The 26,924-nt window shown below is 41.2% G+C and overlaps 1 protein-coding gene across 1 annotated transcript; it reads left to right on the top strand.

Annotated features, from left to right (window-relative positions):
* The first annotated feature begins 18,689 nt into the window (after positions 1 to 18,689).
* LOC134799365 (attacin-like) lies at positions 18,690 to 22,080 on the top strand. Its single transcript, XM_063771778.1, has 3 exons — positions 18,690 to 19,108; positions 19,735 to 19,932; positions 21,846 to 22,080. The coding sequence occupies exons 1-3, from the start codon at positions 18,714 to 18,716 to the stop codon at positions 22,051 to 22,053; spliced, it is 801 nt and encodes a 266-aa protein (XP_063627848.1). The 5' UTR covers positions 18,690 to 18,713; the 3' UTR covers positions 22,054 to 22,080.
* The last annotated feature ends 4,844 nt before the right edge of the window (positions 22,081 to 26,924 follow it).

The raw sequence follows: 26,924 nt of genomic DNA, 5'->3' as shown, positions 1-26,924 counted from the left end.
CAAAGTGGGTACAATTTTGGATTCAACCCACCTCGCTTCACTTGGTTTGATTCCCATTTTAGCAATTAAGTTTTTGTGAATACCTACTAGAACAATCAATCTTGCTGTATATTTACTCGTATGTTTTGTGACGCTGACGATGTGATGATCAGTGAGATGGTAACATAGGATTGCATCATAAATATTTATCCGATTTAAAGACATTGTTAAGTAATTTGAGACGGAACTAAAACCGACGGGAGAGTGATAAATTTAAACGAACGTATTCTGAGAACGAGAAAACCAAACGCTCGAAAGTAATAAATTAATAAAACAAAGAAACATAAAAACAATACGATTTATGTTTCTAGTTAGGGTCTAAGGAAGTAAAACAAATACAAAATGGACAAGTGTGCGATAAGACAGTTCAAGGAAAATAATAAAGAAATTTATTAACCCATAAAGTTGAATACGACCTAATATGAAGCCTATCGCTGACATATACGAGCGATTATACAATGCAGGCAACTACTCTGGTTCTTTCAAATCATTGCAGAATAAGTCTACACGTGCAACACAACGGGTTGCTACTCAAAGGCGACATCGCCACTTCCACGAACTCCGGCGCCGCCGAAGGAGCGAGCGAGACAGCGCAGTGCGAAGGAGCGAGACGGAGCATTTGCTAGGAGGGGCTGCAAAGACACTGGACCAGAGACGAGCGAAAATCTTCCCTGTTACATTGTATTTAGGTTAAGATAATATGTAAATAATAAAGTTGTAGTAATTAAGTTTGGTTAAGGTTGTCGCAGGAAGTTGAGGACACTTATTTGAAAGACGCAGAAGAGATAGGTTGTCTGACTTAATTCACCATTTTGACGATCAACAAGTATCTCAATACTATACCAAATAGAGAGTTGTAGAGTCAGTGTCGAGTGGCAGACGAGCAGCTAATACAAAGCTAAGTACTCTGTTAATGTGAGGTGACAAATCGGATATAAATACCAATCAATTTATCTCACCATATTTTCATAGCGTTGTAGAGCAAGGCCGTAGGGCTTTGTAGAATAGTCTTCGTAGAAACTTATCCGATTAGTCACTGAAGATTGACCTCATTGTGTGTACTATACTGTGTTGGCCTGACGTATTGGTTGAGAAGAAATAAAGTAGTAATTAGGTTCTTCTCTATAGACCGCGGGTTATTTCGCTATCACTTCGCTTCACCCCTTGTTATTGCCGAAACATATCAACCAATACTAGGCTAATATATTCTGATTGTGTATTTGTCTTATGGAAGTTTAGCTATACTCTCGTTCAACCTTAATAAAGACAGCGTATGTTAGTTGGCTAGGTTACCTATATTGGTAATATAGATCTGATTAGGGTTCTTTATAAGTAACTTTGTTAACTTTAGTTTGAAAAGAGACCAAAAGAATAAACTGAAGGGGTTTCTTAGGCGGTTCTTCCTCTTTACAGTGTCCACCTTTCCGAATCGCTGGTACAAATAAATATCTATAAATTTGACTTGCTTTTAATTCAGTGTTTCCTCTCATACTCTAGTTTGGCCCTAAGCCTTCATAGTTACCTTGTAGTTAGGTTGGACAGACAAGAAGGTATTTAGTTAGAAACTGAGGTAATATCCATCATACCTTACATACCTGGCTTTAATAAGCGACTAGAACCGATTTCAGGTAGAAAAGCTTTGATGTGTATTGGTAGTTTTGACGCGGCTAGAGGAAATAAACGACGACGCCAATCGGCCTGACTGTTGACGGCCTCTAGCCGTCGATTGGGCTCATTATAACTTACGAAATATCTAATTTCTGTCACTCGTTTTGATCAAGGGTTTATTTGCTATTAAATTACGGGGAATAAGCCGTTACCATTGTGACCGCAGGTCTAGGGACTAGATTAATTACTAGTACACATCGAGGTTATACGACTTGCGTAGAGCAACCTGTGTCTACCTTATACGAGGCGCCGAGGGTTAGCTTAGTGGCCACTCCCAAGTAATACTAAAGGTATACCGCTTAACACCAAATAAATCCGACATCACATAGTGCACCTGTGCACCTGCTAACCCTCCATACGAAATGCTAGCTAGCTTACACACATAGTAGACACAGGCCTCTACGTGGGTAGCGCAAACGGAATCAGTCCTAGAAGCTTTGGTATCTCAGAGACTGCCGTGCTCAGTACTTTTCACTTACGCTCAGGAAGAACTGTTCCGCGCCTCCACTGGCGTCGGACGCGATACCGGTCGAGAATTAATTACTTTCGTCCCAGACGAACACGAATTATAGTGGTTCAGGCTCGTTCCGTGAGGAAGTGGCTCTGAGGTGTGTGGCCAAGGTTATTGTTTGTCCAAGCTTAATTTACAGGGCCACAATACCACGTCACGTGGTGCCGCATGACGCAGGATTCTAGACTTTGTGTCAAGATACTATAAGAACAAATAGACACAACTAGAAGGACTTGATTAGTTACTCAAACTTACTATAAAATAAATAAACACAACGTAGGCATTTAAACTAAAATTGACGATCACTTTTAAAGAAATACAATTTAAAGTAAATACATTAAGTAGAGAGATTTCGATTGAGGCAAGTCATTAATACCAGTAACTTTAGTCTAAAGATTGGAGAGGGGTATCTACAATATAGTTTTCTCTAATTCAGATTTAAAAGGTTGAACGAGGGTACATCTGAGCGTATTATAATTACTTACAGTCCCTACAGATAATTAATTTTAATATAGCGCTTGGGTTTTTCATTCCTTGAACCGTCTAATCGTAGCAAGATGTCAGGACGTGGTAGTAAAGTTCGTGGCGCAAAACGTAGCGCAGTGTTAACGAATAGAAGCGAACCAAGTAAACAACGACGAATTGAAACCGACAATGACGAGGGACAGCAGGCTAGTGTAGATTTGTTTGCTTTACAGCAGCGTAGTTTTGAGTCTCTTTTAACTAGGTTTGACGAGCTAGTAAAGCGTGTGGACTCTATGTCGTCAACCGCAAGTGGGAGTAGTGAGAGTGCAGTCTCGCGGACCGAATCCGAGGCGGCGCAGAACATAGAGGCGGACGGGAACGCGTGCAGTAATAAGAGGACTAGCGTTTATGTGATGCCGCCGTTCACGAAGCCCAGCTTTAATGGAAATAACGACCCAAACCCGATGAAATTCATTGAAAAATTACGTAGATACATTAATTCGATTAACGCGCAAGATAGGGTCTTAGATGTAGTGACCGAGTGCCTGACGGGGTCCGCGCGTACCGTCTTGGGATTAGATAGTAAAAATTGGCGAAATTTCGAAGATTTTGAGATGGATTTTAAAAATAGATACTGGACCAAACAACATCAAGAGGCTGCGAAAATTAGACTTATCAAAGGAAGGTTCGATGCTAAAGGAAAACTGAGTATGGGGGAACATTTCGCGGAACAAGTCGATACGGTTAGTGCATTAACTATACCGTTAGAGGAGAGTGACTTAGTAGGGTATATTATGCGTCACTATCCCAGGGATGTACAACAAATGTGGTACACATATACACGGGTAGGGAAAGTTAGCGTACGGGCAGCGACGGACTTCTTGTTCGATTACGACCAGAATATTAGTTCCGATAGTGTTAATAGTAGTGTGGCAGGCCAGGGAACTAGTAGGGACAATTTTTCGCATAGACAATCGTTTAATAGGAGAGGAATAGGACATACGCGTGGTAATACACCCTTAGTCGCAATACTAGAGGGAAGGCAAGATGGCGAAAATCAAAGGTCGTATAGAGGCAGGTGGCGCGGACGAGGTAGAAATAATTATAACAGGCGCAATTTCCCGGCAATCAAATGGGAACCGGCTTCTTCGTCGTCAACAAGTAGGCCTAGTTTTTCACAGGAGTCTTCAACTCCAGGAATCGCGGGAATTAATCAATCCACATGCACAGGGGTAGGTTCGGATCAGGGAAACGGGACTCAGTCGAACAAATAAGTCCCGTTTGTAAGACTGTAGATAGAGAGGTAAAACGGGACGTGGTAGTCAGTAAAATAGGAGTAGCTTATAAGTTAATGAATCGCTGGGGCTGGCGTGCGGGTCAAGGTTTAGGCAAGCTAGGAGATGGGGACAGAAAACCGATAGGTTGTAATGCGCGTTTAGGGTTAGATAAATTTAGGACGTTAGAATGCGTAGGTAGACTTTTTAGCGATAAGAACGAGCGTGCTATGTTATGTGAAGAATGGGGTAGACCGTGCGTTGCGTGTTATAACAGGAAAGGGGAATTATATACCATACTTGACGACTTAGATGAAAGTATAGACGAACAAGAGGGGAACGTAGATCCGACGTTGCCAAGATTACCTGAGGTAGAAATTAAAGTAGGTAGTCGTGTGATAAAGGCACTGATAGACACAGGGAGTCAGATAACGGCTATTTCCGGTGAATTATATGTTAATTTGAGATCGGAGCTAGGACCATTACCCGAAGTACCTATACCCGCGATACATCTTACGGGAGCTTTTGGGTCTAGAAGCGAAAATGTTAGGAGTCTTTATCTAATTACTGTAGAAATTGCAAAAACACAAGTCGAGACTCCCGCGCTAGTACTACAAAAGATACGACGGTCAGTTATTTTAGGCTGGGATTGGTTAAGGAGAGTGAAAGGGACTATTGATTGTGAGGATCAAAGTTTAACAATAAAACATTTAGGAGTGACGGCGAATGCGACGTTCAACGATCAGACTGAAGAAGATCGTCTAGCTAAAGTCATGTATTCCTTGGAGGCCTTGGCCGAGCCATCAGGGACACAAACGAACGATGTTAGGACGTTTGGCGAAGGTGCAGGTTCCGAACTAATTGATAGGTATGTAGCGATTATGGACGTCGATGAACAGCATAGGACCTTACTGTTGCGGACATTGAAGAAACACCAAAATGTATTTTCACAAAAGTTAGGGCTGACAAATAAATATACGCACGAGATTAAAATGCTAGATGGGACCCCATTTATAAAGCGTAGTTACCCGATACCGTTTGCACATAGGGAATTAGTAAAGGCAAAAATAGACGAATTAGAGAGTTTAGGCGTTATCAAACGTGAGGCCACTGCGTATTGTAGTCCACTTACCTATACGAAGAAGAAGGACGGCTCCGTTAGATTGTTACTAGATGCGCGAGAACTTAACAAAAGGATGTTAGGGGACGCGGAGGCACCACCAATTACATCAGAGATTCTACAATCGTTCCACGGGGTAAATTACATTAGTTTGATTGATCTCAATAATGCATACTTCCAAATACCGATTCATAAAGACTCAACCAAGTATACTGGTTTCACGTTCATGGGCAAAAGTTATACATACGCCGTATTGCCTCAAGGTTTGAAGACATCAGTAGCTAGCTTTTCTCGAGCAATGGACATAATATTGGGCGGAGTTAGGGCATTTTGTGTGAATTATCTAGACGATTTAATTGTATATACGATTGGGGACTTTGATTTACATCTATCACGTATTGATCAGGTTCTTGAGAAGCTACGTGACGCAAATATGACTTGTAATATAGAGAAATGTAAATTCCTGCAAGTGGAGGTAAAGCTGCTAGGGCATATAGTTAGCACTAAAGGGATTCAGATGGACCCAGACAAGACAAAAGCTATCCAGGACTTCCCCGTTCCTAAAAACGTGAAGCAAGTTAGGGCGTTTCTAGGACTAATAAATTACTTTAGAAGGTTTATAGAACGGTACGGAGAGGAGACTAGGCCATTGTGTGATCTTCTTAAAGGGGAAATCAAATTCAAATGGACGCATGTAGAGAATGAATGTTTTGAACGCGTTAAAACGCTGTTTTTAAAATCAGTGATGTTGGTGCATCCTGATATAAATAAGACTTATTATCTACAAACGGATAGTAGCGCCATAGGTATTGCGGGGTGCGCATATCAACTGTCGGATACAGGTGAGAAACAAGTGATAGGGTTTTGTAGCAAAGGGCTCACCGAAGCGGAAATGAGATGGACAGTCACGGAACAAGAATTGTGGGCTATTATATACAGTTTATCTAAATTCGAGACTTATTTACGGGGAGCAAAATTAGTAATACGAACCGATCATAAAAGTCTTACGTTTCTAAATTCATGCAAGTTACTGAGTGCACGCATGATTCGTTGGGTACACTACATAGGACATTTTGACTACAGCATAGAATACGTAAAGGGTAGTGACAACGTAATTGCTGATGTTCTATCACGTCATATACAGGGGGTTACGGATATCAACACCGCGAAAGTTCAGCACCCAGAAATAAACTTATTTGAAACTACGAATTCGCGGATAATTAGGCAACAGCTAGCGGAAATAGGGCGACACCAGGTAGAAGACGGGGATCTGAAAATAATAATAGATAGTCTGTCTAACAAAGAAAACATAGCTAGGGACAAGGTAGGTCGGTACTATGAGTTGGAAGACAATGTCCTCTATCACGTAAATCCTAAGTCAGGGGGACGCGTGCCAGTTGTCCCAAAGAAATTACAAACGGAATTGATAATAAATATCCACGAAGAAATAGGCCATTATGGCAGGTTCAAGGTTTTAGCGTTGATGAAGAAAAGATATTACTTCCCCGGTATGTCGCGCGAAATAGCAAATGTCTTGCGCCAATGCGACGTCTGTCAAAAATCTAAACATGCGTTAGATAATCATTCTGGGCCATGTAAGCCAGTGATTGTTAAAGAAGTAGGAGAAATAGTCTTTGGGGACTTTTATGGGCCACTACCTCCAGGGCGGTTTGGTAAAACATATATTTTTGTGATGCAGGATGCATTTAGCAAGTACATACAGCTATACCCATTAAGAAAGGCAACAGGTAGTGGCGCATTAGGCTGCGTGAAGAAGTTTCACAAATTGATCAAAATAGGACGAATCATAACGGATAATGGATCACAGTTCATTTCAAATACTTGGGAGAAAGGGATAGCACAGTTAGGTATACAACTAGGGCATACCTCAGTACGTAATCCAAGGGCAAATTCGTGTGAGCGGGTTAACAAAGAGTTAGGGAGGATGTTTAGGACGTATTGCAGTAAATCACACAAATCATGGGTTGACGTAGTCTCACAGATCGAAGATTGCTATAACCATGTTATCCAGGTCTCAACCGGGTTTACTCCATTAGAGATACTACGCGGAGAGGACACAAAGCTCTCTAGTGATTTGACAATAGGTCACCAGGTCACGGGACCTATCGGTATGGCAATCAGTGAAATTCGCGAAAGGGCTAGGAAAAATTTAGCAAAGGCGGCAGAAGATAGGAAACAGTCATATGATAGAACACATCGGCTGATACAATTTAATATTGGGGATTATGTAAAGCTTAAGGCTTTTCCCAAATCTGAAGCTGACAAAAAGTTAACTAAAAAGTTTTCACAATTATATAGAGGACCGTTCAGGATAGGAGCTATACCGTATGATAATGTCTATACGTTGGTTTGTCCGGATACAGGTGAATTTAAAGGAAATTACAATGCCGTATACCTTTTCCGTTATTATACAGATCGTACCAGTAGTAGAGATTAACAGGTTGACGGTCAGTGGGTCAGAGCAGGTAGAAATGGAGAAGACAATAGATATAGCGCCGGCGCTAAGTAGTTATTGTTCGGGTTTATGACACACTTAGCATAGTAGAACCGCAGTAAATGGTGTGCTTAAAGCTATTGTATAGGAAATAATAGTTGAGAGTTCTTCGTTCGGCGGTGTATAAATTCCAATAGGTTTATGATAGGGTTACGGGAGTAGGTTAAGTAGCTAGTTAACCGTATTTTGTTGTAGACGACCAAAAGAATGGTTATATGTTTTGATCGACCACAAGAGAGGGGGGTGAGATGGTAACATAGGATTGCATCATAAATATTTATCCGATTTAAAGACATTGTTAAGTAATTTGAGACGGAACTAAAACCGACGGGAGAGTGATAAATTTAAACGAACGTATTCTGAGAACGAGAAAACCAAACGCTCGAAAGTAATAAATTAATAAAACAAAGAAACATAAAAACAATACGATTTATGTTTCTAGTTAGGGTCTAAGGAAGTAAAACAAATACAAAATGGACAAGTGTGCGATAAGACAGTTCAAGGAAAATAATAAAGAAATTTATTAACCCATAAAGTTGAATACGACCTAATATGAAGCCTATCGCTGACATATACGAGCGATTATACAATGCAGGCAACTACTCTGGTTCTTTCAAATCATTGCAGAATAAGTCTACACGTGCAACACAACGGGTTGCTACTCAAAGGCGACATCGCCACTTCCACGAACTCCGGCGCCGCCGAAGGAGCGAGCGAGACAGCGCAGTGCGAAGGAGCGAGACGGAGCATTTGCTAGGAGGGGCTGCAAAGACACTGGACCAGAGACGAGCGAAAATCTTCCCTGTTACATTGTATTTAGGTTAAGATAATATGTAAATAATAAAGTTGTAGTAATTAAGTTTGGTTAAGGTTGTCGCAGGAAGTTGAGGACACTTATTTGAAAGACGCAGAAGAGATAGGTTGTCTGACTTAATTCACCATTTTGACGATCAACAAGTATCTCAATACTATACCAAATAGAGAGTTGTAGAGTCAGTGTCGAGTGGCAGACGAGCAGCTAATACAAAGCTAAGTACTCTGTTAATGTGAGGTGACAAATCGGATATAAATACCAATCAATTTATCTCACCATATTTTCATAGCGTTGTAGAGCAAGGCCGTAGGGCTTTGTAGAATAGTCTTCGTAGAAACTTATCCGATTAGTCACTGAAGATTGACCTCATTGTGTGTACTATACTGTGTTGGCCTGACGTATTGGTTGAGAAGAAATAAAGTAGTAATTAGGTTCTTCTCTATAGACCGCGGGTTATTTCGCTATCACTTCGCTTCACCCCTTGTTATTGCCGAAACATATCAACCAATACTAGGCTAATATATTCTGATTGTGTATTTGTCTTATGGAAGTTTAGCTATACTCTCGTTCAACCTTAATAAAGACAGCGTATGTTAGTTGGCTAGGTTACCTATATTGGTAATATAGATCTGATTAGGGTTCTTTATAAGTAACTTTGTTAACTTTAGTTTGAAAAGAGACCAAAAGAATAAACTGAAGGGGTTTCTTAGGCAGTTCTTCCTCTTTACAGTGTCCACCTTTCCGAATCGCTGGTACAAATAAATATCTATAAATTTGACTTGCTTTTAATTCAGTGTTTCCTCTCATACTCTAGTTTGGCCCTAAGCCTTCATAGTTACCTTGTAGTTAGGTTGGACAGACAAGAAGGTATTTAGTTAGAAACTGAGGTAATATCCATCATACCTTACATACCTGGCTTTAATAAGCGACTAGAACCGATTTCAGGTAGAAAAGCTTTGATGTGTATTGGTAGTTTTGACGCGGCTAGAGGAAATAAACGACGACGCCAATCGGCCTGACTGTTGACGGCCTCTAGCCGTCGATTGGGCTCATTATAACTTACGAAATATCTAATTTCTGTCACTCGTTTTGATCAAGGGTTTATTTGCTATTAAATTACGGGGAATAAGCCGTTACCATTGTGACCGCAGGTCTAGGGACTAGATTAATTACTAGTACACATCGAGGTTATACGACTTGCGTAGAGCAACCTGTGTCTACCTTATACGAGGCGCCGAGGGTTAGCTTAGTGGCCACTCCCAAGTAATACTAAAGGTATACCGCTTAACACCAAATAAATCCGACATCACATAGTGCACCTGTGCACCTGCTAACCCTCCATACGAAATGATAGCTAGCTTACACACATAGTAGACACAGGCCTCTACGTGGGTAGCGCAAACGGAATCAGTCCTAGAAGCTTTGGTATCTCAGAGACTGCCGTGCTCAGTACTTTTCACTTACGCTCAGGAAGAACTGTTCCGCGCCTCCACTGGCGTCGGACGCGATACCGGTCGAGAATTAATTACTTTCGTCCCAGACGAACACGAATTATAGTGGTTCAGGCTCGTTCCGTGAGGAAGTGGCTCTGAGGTGTGTGGCCAAGGTTATTGTTTGTCCAAGCTTAATTTACAGGGCCACAATACCACGTCATCAGTCATGTTGTGTTAGCAAACTTAAATCGGGTATTTTCAGTTCGAGATACAGTTTTGGCGCCATTCATTTATTACGTAAGACGATTTTGGGGTGGAGGGGGGTCGAACACATCTTATTTATTCTTACAGGGGGGTTGGAGGGGGTTTTCATAGTTCTTAAATAAGATCACAAAGATGCGATATTTTTTTTAATTTCTATGAAATTATGACGTTTAAAATAATACTTCCACACTCTATGCTATCAAACACGGTGCAGAGTTAGCTTAAACGAGCTCAAGTACCTTTGGACAGGTACAAATAAACATTCATAAAAATATTTTTTTGAAAATAAATTATATCGGTGGCTGGACAGGGTCAGCCTATTCTTATTATTTCTTACATAGGGTAGGGAGGGGGTCAAAAGCTGGCAAAAATTGTCTTACGTAATTAATGAATGGCGCTTTTAGTGTTACTATTGCTTGGAACTGCTAAAATTATAAATAAAGATAAGCATAATTAATACAAACTTCAGTGACTTAGGGCCGATACAGACGGACTACAACCCGACTGCAACTTGTATGGGAACTGCACGCCAATCGAAACGTCGGCGTGCAGTTCAGCAAAATGACCCAGTACCCTGGCAGTACCTAGTGGAACTCAGGTTTGGTGTAACAAAGGTACATTATGGTTTGGTCATCCGACTCATCTTGATGAGCACTTAGGAGAGTAGTACCCAAGATAGAGCCGATGCCGAACCCTGGCAGTACCTAGTGGAGCTCGGGTTTGATGCAACATACATAGACACACGCTGTTTTGGATATCCGACTCGTCATGATGATCACTGGGTAGATCAGTACTTTCAGTACCCAAGATAGCTGATGCTGAACCCTGACAGTGCCTAATAGAGCTCGGGTTTTATACAACATAGGCACACGCTGTTTTGGTCATGCAACTCGTCTTGATGAGAACTTAGGAAAGTAGTACCCAAGATAGAGCTGATGCTGAACCCTGGCTGTACCTAGTGGAACTCGATCAGGTTTGATGCAACATAGACACACGCTATTTTGGACATCCGACTCGTCATGATGAGCACTTAGGAGAACAGTACCCAAGATAGAACTCATGCTGAACCCTGGCAGTACCTAGTGGAACTCAGGTTTGTTGCAACATAGGCACACGCTGTTTTGGCCATCCGACTCGTCTTGATGATCACTTAGGAGATTAGTACCCAAGATAGAGCTGATGCTAAACCCTGGCTGTACCTAGTGGAACTCAGGTTTGGTGCAACATAGGCACACGCTGTTTTGGTCATCTGACACGTCTTAATGAGAACTTGGAAGAGCAGTACCCAAGATAGAGCTGATGCTGGACCCTGGCTGTACCTAGTGGAACTGTGTGTGTTAGTTTATGTGCGGAGCAGCGTGATTACCGCCAGTAGGTGTCCAGACGGGATAGTTTTTCGATCAATTGTGTGGAGTGGACGCAAAAATAAATTCAAGAACATTGGCTCGCTGACCCAATATTATGTAGGAAAGCCAGTTGGGTTCCTTACAAAAAGTACTGGGCGACCGTGTAGGATGTAATGCACTTATGAAATTGTATATTACGTGTGGATGATATTGGCAATTTGATTTTGTCGTCTGGACACGTTTTCAAAGGACAAAGTAAAAGCTGTAACAGACAGGCGTACCGGACAGCAACCGGTTCGGTACGTTAAGGTAGAAAACCTCCGCGAGCCCTTACAAAGCTCTGCTTTTTGCTAGTTTTAGAGTAATAAAAAGAAGATTTGGACATGGTCTTATCGAAATGTAAAATAATGGAGGTATAGTTACCACGTTTTGGGAGGATATATTTATTTATATACAATGTGATAATTAGGTACCTACTTATCTTTTATTTACACTTACAAAACAAGCATACCATGTGTTTTGATTGTGATTTCTGCATTAAGTGGGTTTTGCAGAGAGTGTGACAAACCAGCAAGTAAAATACTAATACAAGATATTTTAACGCTATAGGTAGGTACTATATTAGTATAACGATACTTCATGCAATTGTGTTCCGTATAAATTACCTGCATTTTTATTATGCCAAAAAAATGCACTTGGCGAAAGTTAATAAATCTCTTTATGTTTGTAAATTTCACCGTCGTATTTAGGTGAAACAACCACACCTTTTTCCTATTTTTTAACTTTTTGGTGAGGGCAAATTTAATCCACTACGATCATGGTCACCCTACACAAGACCTAATTAATAAGCATAAAACCTCTTTAATTTTTGATTACGAAGAAAATAAACTGTCAAACTTGAGTGAGATACGAGTATTCAAAAGTAACCAGACCGCGATGACAGTGGTTGTGGAGTGTAGACTGTAGCTTTTTCGTGATGTGGGGGTTCGTTGGGAGAAGCGTAGAAATCCGCCGCTGGAACGCGCTGGCCGCTGTGCTGTCTCGAAGTCCGCTATACCTCCATTTACCGGTATATGTGTTGTGTGAAATGAAAACACATATATTTGATTTATTCACTTGGAGAGTGTTCAGGCTGGTATGAGTGAAGCTCTCTTGATGTCTCTGATATCTCTGAATAAGCCACGAAACGGCTCTGCCTTATATAGTAAAACACAAGGCCGTTTGGTACCTTCTTCAACTAGTGGGTGTATCATGCAGAGTCAGTAATGTATATTTTTGCCAATCTCGTTAATAAGCACGTATGAAAGGAGCACGAATCCTAGACTTATAAATAGGTACAATATTAAGCACGTATGAAAGGAGCATGAATCCTAGACTTATAACTAGATATAAAACATTCCACGCAATTCATTTGACATAATATACGAGCACAAAGTAAAACATGATATACACAAGTAAAAATAGCAACCTAAACGTAGAGACTAATTAAACACATACATGAACCCTAATAGCTATTTACGACAGTCTCCCCCACGTGTGTCAACACCGTCTTCATGCGCGGAGTAAATGGGGATAAGTCTAGAAACTGGGCGGCGGACGTCACCTGCGCGTGTGCGAACAATGGCCACTCTCACATGACCATCTGGGCCAGGAAATAGCTGGGCGATTACGCCTCTGGGCCACGTTCCTCGTGGCATGGAGCTATCCGCAATGATGACTACGTCACCTTCATGCAGTTTTCTCACGTTTTGGTGAGCACCGGGCCTGGGGAGGAGGCTGGGTCGGTATTCCCGCTGCCAGCGCCTCCAAAATTGGTCGGCTAGCGTTTGCGCTGTTTTCCACGAAGAGAGCGACATAATTGCGTCTGTGAAGACACCCAGTGGCGACATGGCACTTGATCGACCGATTAGAAAGTGATTCGGCGTCAGGGCTTCGATGTCTAAATCTGGATTCACTGGTGTCAGCGGTCTGGAATTGACTATGTGCTCTGATTCTAGCAGTAAAGTATGTAGAACTTCTTCGTGGGGTGCTCTTTCTTTCAACTCGTTGATGACGATCGCGTGGTTGCCGTGACTGTAGAGTGCATGAAAATGCTGTACTAATAACTTGACGAAATCCTCTTTTGCATGTAAAACAGGCATGTGCGTGTTTTTATCGATTCTAGCATTTAGAACGATGATTCCGTTTTTGTCAAGTTGTACAGCGATTTTGTATAGCGGAGATTTCTTCAGGAGTGGCCGCCCAGTTTCCAGAAGCTTGATTTCCTCCGGAAATGCAGCATGTTGACTCCGTCGGATTAGTAATATCTCTGCTAAATCTAAATGCCCCTTTTTTATCTCTATGTCTGTTTTCTTAGCGAACAATGCGGCTTTGAAAACCTCGGCGGCAACCAGAATACTAGCGGTGGCGCGAACTAATCGTACGTTATTAATAATGAACGATCGCCACGCGGGTGCGAGTGAGACGGGTATAGGCGAGTCCCAATCGATCCCTGTCCACCAAACGAAACGTAACGTATCGCGATCTTGCTCAATTATTTCGATCTGTAAAGACTCTAACAGGTCGGGGCCAGCCAACAGCGCGCTGTTAAACGAACGTCTGTAAGCTGTGGCTGCCGTGTCCCAAACTAATCGCGTTTTCCCGCTTTGCGGCTGAAAAGTTGGGAAGTGCGCCAAAGGCCACGTCCGGGGTGCCTCGGGGGGGGGCGGCGAGTCCATTTTCTCCGCGTAACCTTTGTCAAGCAACATATGCTTTGCGTATTCGGCTTTAAGTTTCGCATCGTGGTCTAGCTTTCGTTCTAGACTGTACGGCCGTTGCAATGCTTGCGCTCGGTTATCGGGGAGTTTCTCGTCATCTGGTCGCCACAGTAAGCCCGAGTGATACCTTTGCTCCCCCGGTATCTTCTCGCAGGTGGCTTCTAACAAATCTAGCGCACGTTGGCCGGGGTCGGCCCGAGGTGCCTTCTGCGAAACGCCTAATGATTCTGTCTCAGAATGTCGTTTCGCAAGTTGTAAGGCCTCGTCTTCCGCGGTATTAGGCTTTGCGTGCCCAACAAATTGTACCGCAGGTGCGATGCTGTCCGCAGTTTCGTGTATCGTCAAAGCCATTGCCGCGCCTTCGTCAAATAGCGCGAGGGTTTGGACGGTACCTAACGGTTCCGACACCTCTTCAGGAATGACTTTGAGACACGTCTGCGGCAGCCTAACATTGAGTACTGCAGGTGCCGCCGGGACACTATTACCGTTCGCGGATGCGGCCGCGTTTAATCCGTGTAATAGTTTATTATGTCCGGCTTCGCACTGACTCATGCCACACGCGACATATTTACATTTAAAACGCGCACGGTGACTCGCGCCTAAACATCTATAGCACAATCTAGTACCCTTTACCAAGTCCCATCGCTCAGATATAGTCGCGGCTAGAAATTTCGAACACTCGCTGACTTTGTGTTCTTTGCCGTTCTTACATATGGCGCACGCATCGCGCGAGACAGAGACAGACGATATCTCCCGCTGGGGCTTAGCTCCGGTTGACGCTGGCTTTTTTAAATTACCATCGCGGCGCTTTACTTGAGCTATAGTTGATTTACTAGTACGCGATCTATTTCCCGTATCACGTGTGTATGATTCGCGGGAATCTGACTCCGAATCCGAACTATAGTCGCGAAGGGACGCGGGGGCGCGGGACCTAGCGAGAGCGTGGCTCGATCGACTGGGCTCGCGCACAGAGGAAACCGCGTTTCGTTCATTTCGCGATCTATCATACGTATCACGGTAGAACGCGGGGTCGCGAGACCTAGAGAGAGCTTGGCTCGATCTTCTGGGTTCGCGCGCAGAGGAAACCGCGCTCACTGCATTCCGTGACCCGTTAGACGTATCACGCGTGTACGTTTCGTGGCAATCTGCCTCCGAATCAGAACTAACGTCGCGAGAGTACGCGGGGGCGCCGGACCCAGCGAGAGCGTTGCTCAATCGACTGGGTTCGCGCACAGCGTTTACCGCGTTTCGCGATCTATTAGACGTATCACGCGTGTACGTTTCGTGGTAATCTGACTCCGAATCCGAACTAACGTCGCGAGAGTACGCGGGGGCGCCGGACCCAGCGAGAGCGTTGCTCGATCGACTGGGTTCGCGCACAGCGTTTACCGCGTTTCGCGATCTATTAGACGTATCACGGTAGAACGCGGGGGGACGAGACCCAGAGAGAGCTTGGCTCGATCTTCTCGGTTCGTGCACAAAGGAAACCGCATTCACTGCATTCCGTGATCGGTTAGACGGCTTATATCGGTTTATGCGCTTGGCCGCAGTACTAATTTCGTTAAGAAACTCGGAAATTGCTACTAACCCGGGTGATTCTACGTTAGACTGCCTGTATTTGGCCCATTCATAGCGCACTATCAGATTCAATTTATCCACGATTTTATTCACGAGCTCAGGCGCGTGCAAGTATTTCTCTTGACGCAAGGATCTAATGGTGGCGACGGCATTCGCTACATGCGCGGCGAATGAGGCTATATTCGAATTGTCTTCGGATAAACGCGGCATGCGTTTAACATTATGAATTTCCGTAAGAACAATCTCCTCAGGGTCGCCGAACTGCCGTTCCAGCGCTTCCATTATCTCGTACGGATCCTGAACTGTGTACATTATTGATTTTACGGCCGTCCGAGCTTCGCCCTTAAGTGCGCGCCTAATCCGACTGACGTTATTGACGGCACTAAACATGGGCGACGTATCTTCGAACTCTGCCCTAAATGATATCCACTCGGTGATATCTCCGCCGAATGCAGGTAATTCCGGCGGTTTATGGTACATTGGCGCGTAGGTACCGTGCGGTACCTCTAAAACGCGCGGGGGCGGTCTGCTAGCCCGGTCGGCGGCTGCACGCGGCGGCGGCTGCGCGGTCTTTTTCGGCGGCGGGAATTTAACGTTTTCTTTCGCGACCTCGTGCTGTAACCTAGCTTGTCGTTCTACCCAACTTCTAGTACGTTCTTCGACGGTCGCGTCACTGCTGCCGACAGACTGCGCCTTAAGTTGCGCAACCTGCGGCCGTAAATTTGCAGTGTCGGACCCTGTCTTAGAAGCTTCGACGGTCGCGTCACTGCCGCCGCGAGACTGCGCCTTCAATTGCGCAACCTGCAGCCGTAAATTGGCAGTGTCGGACTCGGTCTTAGCAACGGCTAGACGGGCTTTATGAACCTCGAGCTCGGCCATTAGCACGGACAATTTATTGTCGCGTTCCCTAACCGATTTGCGATTCTTTAATTCGCGATTAGACGGCGCCCGCGACGGCGGCGGCGGCGCATCGGTGTCTTTATTCACTAGCGTATTCGACCTACTACGAACTACTACGGTGGAATCTAACGTCTCCGAGTGTACCGACTCGGTTCCACCGGTAGCATTCGGGTTGCCACTGGTGCCCTTGCTCCTCGTATTAGTCTCGTTGGACGTAGTCTTACCAGACGAGGGGGTAGGGGTATCCATGTTCGGTGCGGGCGCAGGTGGGCCCTTGGTGCGTGATCGTAGGCTCCTTTCTTCCTTTTCGGACATCTTTCTGGCTGGAACCACTTCACTTAACACACGCGGGGGGTCCCTAACTTGACCTGCCTATGCCTATGACTGACCGTTGCCGTGCGCAACGTCAGTGCCCTAAGCGTGGATCCCTCGTGGCACTGAATCTCCCGCAATGGCAAAGTGCTATGCCTAGAACGTTCGAAAGCAGTGTGTGGGCATCAACCATGTGACACATGCAACGAAAGTTGCCAGGACACGTGAGCGGAGATTAATCTACGACGCTGCACGGTCCGTCCGGCAAGCCGGTAAATGGGTTACGGAAAGGTATAGGGTTTGGGTCTAAACCGAAGCGAACTTCTAGGCTCAGCGCGTCCTTTATTCTTTCTTGCCGTCTGAGTCAAGCAACGTTCGCTTAAAACTCAGCGCGTACTTGTTTCTTTCTTGCTGTCTGAGTTAAGCAATGTCGCTTGAAACTCAGCGCGTACGTTTTTCTATCTTGATGTCTGAGTTAAGCTATGTCACTTGAAACTCAGCGCGTACGTTTTTCTATCTTCATCCGGCTTCAAAAGGACCAAACTGTGGAGTGTAGACTGTAGCTTTTTCGTGATGTGGGGGTTCGTTGGGAGAAGCGTAGAAATCCGCCGCTGGAACGCGCTGGCCGCTGTGCTGTCTCGAAGTCCGCTATACCTCCATTTACCGGTATATGTGTTGTGTGAAATGAAAACACATATATTTGATTTATTCACTTGGAGAGTGTTCAGGCTGGTATGAGTGAAGCTCTCTTGATGTCTCTGATATCTCTGAATAAGCCACGAAACGGCTCTGCCTTATATAGTAAAACACAAGGCCGTTTGGTACCTTCTTCAACTAGTGGGTGTATCATGCAGAGTCAGTAATGTATATTTTTGCCAATCTCGTTAATAAGCACGTATGAAAGGAGCACGAATCCTAGACTTATAAATAGGTACAATATTAAGCACGTATGAAAGGAGCATGAATCCTAGACTTATAACTAGATATAAAACATTCCACGCAATTCATTTGACATAATATACGAGCACAAAGTAAAACATGATATACACAAGTAAAAATAGCAACCTAAACGTAGAGACTAATTAAACACATACATGAACCCTAATAGCTATTTACGACAGTGGTGTCATTCAATTGGACACAGAATATCGGTAGTTTAGTATTCTAATTTTAAGGTGACCACGCGTGTCGTAAATAAATTAATAACTTTTTTTTTCAACACGACTAGAAAATTAACGTTAACCTCACTAATACTGATACGAAAGTGTTGCTTATAATTTACGAAATGCGCAGTATTAGTCCTGCTCACGTCTCCTGAATCACCCTGTATATGGATAAATGATTTTATTATTTTTATATAATTTTGATCCATGTTCATTCACTGATATCTATGTGTTAAAATTGTTAAATATGAAACGGTGTCGTCACGCCATCTAGCCGAGGATAGGCTAAAGGTGTGTGCGGCATCTATTCGAGAATGACTTTTACTTGAATTCCGAGGCACGTTTTTTCCTTAGACTTTATTCGTCTTATACGAAGTTACATATGTCTTTGATAATATATACCTACATACATCATTTACTCAAACGCGGCGGTCCAGGGAATCCCTTGCACAAACGCTTATCAAGTCCATTCTGCATATAAAGTGGCCCGCTCCACATAGTGACTCAGTACACATTGACTTGATCCAGAGTTAACTGTGTAATTTTCGTTCAAAGATGTTCAAGGTTCATTTCTTTGCCCTGGCGCTTTTAGCCACAGCTCAAGCTCGTTACATCGCTTTACAGGATTTACAAATACAACCTTACGTGATAGACGTTGCCAACCTCGCACAAGATGACTTCGAAGACGCGTTATCAGAGCAGGCTTTTGAATCTGTGCATCCGGGCTACCTCAACCGGGTCAGGCGTCAGCTCGGCAGCATGAGCACCAATCCAGATGAAGGTGTGAATTGGAACCTAAAAGTTCCTATCGCACGGGGTGAGAGCAACGTACTGAGTGCTATTGGATCGGCTTCGGGGATACAGTCTACGGATGCCGAGCACTTTAAAGCTGGAGTGAAGCCTGGTCCAGCGTACACCGCTGCTGGTGGCAGATTGGCTCTCGACAATATGTAAGTATTTCTGTTACTGTATATTTTTATTTGTTTTCTGTTCGCATCGATATTTTTTGTGTAGTCGGTTGTGTATTTTTTGTGTAGTGTACTAGGGGTCGTACACCGGTATTTGCTCCATACAAAAATACCGGTATTATTACGTTCTTTTTCGTTCTTTGGTGTATTATTTCATTTTTAATTGGACAATCTTATAACACAAAGTCGTTACCTAAATACATGATTCAGTCCTACGTAAAGAGCATAAAATAATTCAAAATATTGGTATATTTCGGGGTTTTTTAAAAATACCGGTTCCGAGCCCATAAAAAATCCGACAATTACCTTGTCTCTATAAAAATTAGGTACCTAGTAGGTAATTTTTACCAGTATATGCGGTTTGACTAAAAAAAAAATGCTTTTTTTCATAAGTACATTGAATGTGAAAATCGCATGAAAGTTAGCACGGGTTATAGTTACAGGTACTTATAGCCTAAAATTTATTTCCGGAGTATTTTAGGGTAATAGAAACCCATTTAGAGAATATGCGTAGAGGATATGCGTTATTGATTTTTAAAAATCGTAAAATAAGGTACACCATATATTGAATTATACTAGGATGCTTAAAAATAATGTAAATTTTTCAGCAACGGCCACGGACTAAGTGTGACCGGCCAGCACATTCCCAATCTCGGGAACCAGGCGACGGTAGCGGGGAGGGTGGGACTCATCAACACTCCTGACCACAAGCTGGGCGCCAACGCCTTCGTCACCAGGACCATGCCGAACATCCCCGACCTCCCCAACTACAACACTTATGGTGGCAGCGTGGACTATACTTTCAAGTAAGTTCATATAGGTAATATTTAAACGTGCTAGATGGAAATATTTGCTTACTGAAGAATAAAAAATACGGGTTTTTATTTTGAATAACACAGTAACATAAATAGAGTAAATATTTACACAACTATTTTGGAGTTCGGCCTATATTCGTTATCCAATTAAAGCGGAACGTTGTTCGATAAAATGAAATTGGGGACTAGTAAATAAACAGGTTGAACGTATGAAAACTCCAACTCGCCTACGGCTTTTAAGACGAAACAGGAGCTCAGTTTTAAATATTTTAGGTAAATATACCCGTCTCGCTAACGGAAGTGGCACCTAAAAGTAGTGCGATAAGGACAAGGCGAAAAATCCTGCGTAAAAATCTCAAAAATCGAGGTTTCGTACTCCTCTGTTTCCTCCTCCAAAACTTAACCAATCGTAACCAAATTTGGAAATGTAAATGATTATGAAATTATCTGTGTCGGACCGTTTTGCTTTTTTGGCTAATTGATATCAGTTTTGAATGCCACGCCTCTCATTGCGGCATAGTCAATTAGGCCATTTTGGCCAGTTTTGAAGGGCTTTAGCGCCTTAAAAAACAAAAATATCAAAAAAAGCAAAACGGTCCGACACAGATATTGACAATATTAATCTGTGTTGAAAAAATCATTGCTCTAGCTTCAAAAACCACGGAGGAAAACGAGGAGTACGTTTGTATGGAGAAATGACCACTCCCGTTGGCTCTTAATGTAGCATAGAATCTCCTCTAAGGAAAGACAAGACCAAGTTAGGCCTCGCCAGTCACATTCGGGCCCATAATAGGCGTAATCCGTAATTGCTGAGGTCGTCGTCATCGAAATCGATGAGGAGGACTATGTGTAAGAGAAGACAGAAACATACAGAAACACCTACAAGTGTGTATAGGTATAATCCTGAAAAATCTTGTTGCATTTCTTTGGTGTCAGTTTGCTAGTAAATTAAACTAATTAATAAGTAGCAGTGATAACTTAATGGTCCAGAAATGGCTTTTCTGACAGCTGACTGAGGTCAAATTCATAAGAGTGTGAGAACAAGAAATAAAAAAATCGGGCAAGTGCGAGTCGGACTCGCGCACGAAGGGTTCCGTACCATATAAAAAAAAACAAAAAAAAAGCAAAAAAAAACGGTCACCCATCCAAGTACTGACCACTCCCGACGTTGCTTAACTTTGGTCAAAAATCACGTTTGTTGTATGGGAGCCCCATTTAAATCTTTATTTTATTCTGTTTTTAGTATTTGTTGTTATAGCGGCAACAGAAATACATAATCTGTGAAAATTTCAACTGTCTAGCTATCACGGTTCGTGAGATACAGCCTGGTGACAGACGGACGGACGGACGGACGGACAGCGAAGTCTTAGTAATAGGGTCCCGTTTTACCCTTTGGGTACGGAACCCTAAAAATCAGAATCGGACCATATGTCCGACTATTGGCTTGAGAGACATTTAATAGATTCTAATTAAAATATATTCAAAAATAGCACAACTGAATACAACTTTCTCCTTGTTGGAATTGAATTCAGTTAAAACTAGAGGCTTAGCATTATTATAGGTACTGGTACTATACCTAAAATCGGCAATTAAGTATCAGTGTCAATTTGACTCACGTTTTTTTGTAGTTTAGTTAAGTCGTTAACCACGACCCACGTTTTGTTGTGTTTTGTTAATTTTATAATAATGGTCTGTCTTTTTTACAATGTGTTATTTTTATAACTTAGTGCTGTAAAAGATCATGGCCCAGACGGAAGACCAGCGTAGCACAGCCAGGCAAGCACCTGCTGAGTCGGGACCATTTCGTGACCATTATGTTGTTGTGTTACTTGTTGTTTTCTTTTATTTTTTGTCACGAATAAACGCTCTCTATTCTATTCTAAAATCTTAACACTTTCTTTTAGGGACAAAATCGGTGGTTCCCTGGGCATGGCGCACACAGACCTTTTCAAGAAGACCGACTACTCGGCCATGGGCAATCTGAACCTGTACCGCAACCCCACGTCCTCGCTCGACCTCAACGGTGGCTGGACCAAGTCGCAGTCGTCCAATCCCGCCTTCGACCACAACTGGAGACCACAGATCGGTCTGTCGTTTACGAAGCATTTTTAAATGTACAAACACAAAATAATGTAAAGCACGATCGTCTAAAAATTAGGATATATATTGACAAGTTTTTAATAATATACTGATAAATGTGTTAGTTATTTGAAAATAATTAATAAATACAATTATTGATAAATCAAGTTATTTTTATTGTCGCGACAGTAAATCACATGGGTTCGAATTTAGACTCCTGCCACCGGAACCTTTGTATTTTTTTAGAACTTAACCTTTTTTTCTTTATTTATAATTTAGGAATTTACTGTTAAAATATTTTAAAAAACAGTAATAACACTTGGTTCCAAAGCATGCCTTATTATAAAACAATTGCGCATTCTAGATATCGGCTTATAAAAGTTAATTTTAATTAATTTTCTCTCCATCTATACTCCTACTACTACATGTACAACCATAGAGAAATATGTAAGTAAGCATAGATTGCTCACTACATACATAATGTTTCTTACTTTATTTATTAAGTTGTACTTATGGTAAAACGTATTATTAATAAGTTTGAAACTTGTTGAAAATTCAATAGTTACCTACTTATAAAGCTTAATCAATCTTATTACTAAATAAATTTTTGCAAAGCTCGATGAAAACGTACCTATAGGTTTTTATCTTTACTTATTTCTCTGTGACAACAGATTCGACCAATAAAAGGTTGTCTAATGGATAAAGGTAAGAAGAACTCACAACAGAAGGAGTAAGTTTTTTTTTTTTATGAAATAGGAGGCAAACGAGCAGACGGATCACCTGATGGTAAGCGATTACCGCCGCCCATGGACACCCGCAACACCAGAAGGGTTGCAAGCGCGTTGCCGGCCTTTAAGATGGGAGTACGCTCTTTTCTTGAAGGTTTGAAGTACAAACTAATTACGACAGACACAGAAGGATTAGGTACGGGTATTGAGTGTAGTGACCCTCCCTGTGAAGCCGATGGTCCTGGGTTCGAATCCCGGTAAGGACTTTAATTATGTGATGAACACAAATATTTGTTCCTGAGTCATTGGTATGTATATCGTCGCTTAATTGCCATAGTACACGCTTGTTGGGGCTAGGTTGTACTGTGAAAATGCAAATAAACAAATTATTTGCAAGTAAGTAATAATGGGTCCCTTAATATCAGAAACGCTTGCATGACTTCCTAAATCTCACGTCTGAAACACACATTAACTGGCCGTATAAATGCAATAGTGGCAGTCATTCTGGCCATATGTCATACATGTATAGCCTATTGTATTCGAATAAAGTCCTAAGACATTACATTCTAAATATGGAAGCATCAATAGGCTATAGAAAAGAAGTCGTTAAAACATTATTATTTAGTATCAATCTCGATCTTGGAGGAACTACATCTTTTTGAAAAAAATGAGGCCCAATTTAGAAATTTTGAAGTTAATTATAAGGCTACTCATATTACTTATATTGTTTGTGATGTTATTTATTATATCTGCATTTTTATACAGTGCAAAATATTGGCCTGATGTGTATAATTATATAAATGCGAATATAACTATTAAAAGAATCCCAACTATATCTGAACTTCATCCGGTTATAATTCACGAAATTGACTACACTACAGAATTTACAGAATTATATTCAACAACAGATGGAAGTGATTACTTAGAAGTAACAACAGATGATGATGATTTTGATTTAAGCTTTGATGATTTTATGAATGACGGTGCAGATGACAAAAGGAGAAAAAGACAAATACCCTTGGAGGAAATGAAAGTTAATATTGAAATTGTCAAAGCTAATTACGATTATGTTTTCGATTTCGACATAACTACTGAATCTTTTATTAAAAATGTAGTTAATGAAACCAAATTGACTACGATTGAACCGAATCATTTTGAAATAATTACGAAAAACGACGATTGTGTCAAAGAAAATGAAGAAAATTCGGCCGGGACACTAAAGAATGTAAGTATATAAAAAATCACTTTACGTAATAAATATATTGCCCACATTATTGAGAGTAATGTTACGAAGAATCCGTTCGGTCTGTGCTTACTTGCTTGAACACGATGTACTTATTTGAGACTATAACGAATAAATAAAGTGCAATGGCAGTTATTCTTAAGCACATGCTTACTCAAGATGATGTATACATTATCCCACTTCCAACCAGCTTTTCGACCTCTTAAGGGAAGGACATAGGATACTTACTTTTATCCCGGTATAAAAACTATCCTATATACTTCCCTGGACTCAAATGACAAATTTCATCTAAATCGGTTCAGCAGTTTAAACGTGACGAAGAGGTAACAAACCGACAGACTAACAGACTGAGTTGCTTTTGCTTTTATAATATATAATATACTAGGTATCGCCCGCGACTTCGTCTGAGTGAATAAGTAATTTGGGAAGCTTATTTTTATCCAATCTACTTTTTATTGATTCCGCATATAAACATCCACCACCCCTTTTCACCTTCTTAAGGGGTGAGTTCTGGGATAAAAACTATCCTATGTCCTTCCCCGAGACTCAAACTATCGCTATACCAAATTTCAACTAAATCGGTTCAGCGGTTTAAGCGTGAAGAGCTAACAGACAGACAGACAAACAGACTCACTTTCACATTTATAATATTATTATATATATATATTAGTATGGATATGGATATATATAATACTAGCTTTAACTCGCGACTTTGTCTGCGTGGAATGATAATGACGATTTATAAAAACTATATTTCTTTAGTATCATTACAAGTCATTTTATTCGAGTGATTCTCAAGAAAGTGGCATCGACAGGTTAAAGTTAATGAAAATTTTTTTTTTGTATTTTTTTTACTTTTAAGAATGAAAAATAAGTTTTACTACTTCAAGTACCCCAAATTTTCAAAAGGGAACGGAAAATGAAGAAGTTATTTTCAAGACTTACAATAACCTATACATTGAACACAGGTTAAAGTTAAGCAGGTTACAGTGAAAAATACATTCATTTTTATTTTTTCCCTTGAACGGATAATAATACGAATGTCTCACTTTCAGCATAGATGAATATACCCTCATACAATATTAAAATGATATTATTACATTAGGCCCCATACCAAATTCTTAAAATAATCGAGACAAGTTAAAGTTAACATTCCGTTACAAAACCCCAGTTGTCTGTCTTTAACCACTTGTCTCTACGAAACTACGACACTTGGGTCATGATGGTACCCTGCGGTGGTTAGCTTGATACTTACCTAATATTTTGCCATAGTTAGTTATGATCTAAATATTTTTTTCTGTGTATGAGTCAGGTGCAATACCGCGCATGTACAGGTTGGTACAGGTTAATAGTGAAAATATCCTTGGACAAACTTCGTGCGTGAATATTGTTGTAAACAAATGTATATATAAGGCCTGTGCAAAGTACAGTTTAAAAGGTATGGTTTATGTTATTATATAGCATGATACTTTATTTACATAAATTGATGCTTATAAAATCTAAAGAACTAAAACTGTAACAGCGATGCTTTTGGACAAGACAGGTTACAGTGAAAAGTGCTACTCTTTATTTTTTATAAATATAAGTATTAAATTTAAATAAAAATAATGCCTTGGCCTCGATAAACATTATTTTAGTTTATCTAGATACATTTTTGTTTCATATGAAAAAGAGCAAATTTAATAAAGATACATTCAATTCAAAAACTCGATGACAGTAAGATGCCACTATTTTGAGAATCACTCAGTTATCACATTAATTACATAAAATCCTTACATACAAACTAAAACTTAACTCAAAAATACAATACATTTAAAAAAAAACACACAATAAAACCTTACAAACGAATCGTTATCAACCCTTGTGTTGCCCGAGGCAGGAGTTCCGAAGACACTAAAGTGTAAAACTAGATTAGATTTCAACTAGTTCTCTTTTGCAGCTCAATTCGGGCAACCAGTGTCACTTTTACGTCGTGTTAGATATCTATTAGATGTGAATTGGATCTCTAAGTCATATCTTGTGGAAATCGTTCAAGAGTATCTCCAGAATCGCATAAATGTCTAATTTGACAGGTTAGATCTTAAACATATCGTTATCGTATCTTGGTGACGGTTAAAAGATATCTAGTAGATGTCTATTTCAAAATCCGAATCGGGCCCTAAGTACCTATTCTGCACGATTCTGTACATTGCGTAACTTCTCAATTCTTATTATTGGTTAATCATAACAATCGAAGTGTCGTAAGAAACTATTCATCCTAGTTTGTTTGCATCACACATAATTACAATGCTCGTAACAATAGTCCGAGAGACGGCTGCGATGTTAATTAAGTTATGGAATCTGTCAAGTAATATCTAGAATTAACAAACACATTGCAATCTTAACACTGCGCAATAATATAAAAAATAATGTTTTTGATTGTATTCTTTTTTTGATTATTACATTGTATGTAAAAAATGTCCACAGCTGTATATGTTCCCTCAATGACCCCTACAAACACCGACCTTGCTCTGCTTTTATTTAACGGTTACTTGTAATCTTGGTAAAGTCGGGGTGTTTGTACGTTTACACGCCACGATTCGTATTTTTATTAAATTGGCAAAAAAGAAAAGTAAGCAAGTTTACTAAGAAATAAAAATCGTTCCCAAAAATATTTCTAATAGGTGTTTAAGAGTGTCAGTGTTATTAAAAGCTGATACGAGTACATATGTCGATTTAAAGCTCTTGTACTTTACCATAGTTAAATTTTATAACTGCATCCTATACTATTAGTTTTCATGAATTCGGTCATTATATTCTTGAGTTGTCTAACAGTCAGTCAAAGTCAAGCGGCTTTTCAAGGCGACTCCATACCAAAGCTAGTGTGCTTTCTAGAATTAAAAACCAAACTCTATAGCTTCCAAATTAGAGTCCATTTATTAGGAACTGACCTT

Source organism: Cydia splendana, chromosome 2 (genome assembly GCF_910591565.1).
Source record: "Cydia splendana chromosome 2, ilCydSple1.2, whole genome shotgun sequence".
Lineage (NCBI taxonomy): Eukaryota > Metazoa > Arthropoda > Insecta > Lepidoptera > Tortricidae > Cydia > Cydia splendana.
Note: the sequence above shows the minus strand (reverse complement) of the source record. Positions and strands in the feature narration are given on the sequence as shown.

Excerpts from the sequence above, each read along its gene's own strand:
- LOC134799365 (XM_063771778.1), top strand. The coding sequence starts at position 18,714 with ATGTTCAAGGTTCATTTCTTTGCCCTGGCGCTTTTAGCCACAGCTCAA. Across the intron at positions 19,109-19,734 it reads AGATTGGCTCTCGACAATAT|CAACGGCCACGGACTAAGTG; the intron begins GTAAGTATTTCT and ends TAAATTTTTCAG. Across the intron at positions 19,933-21,845 it reads AGCGTGGACTATACTTTCAA|GGACAAAATCGGTGGTTCCC; the intron begins GTAAGTTCATAT and ends ACTTTCTTTTAG.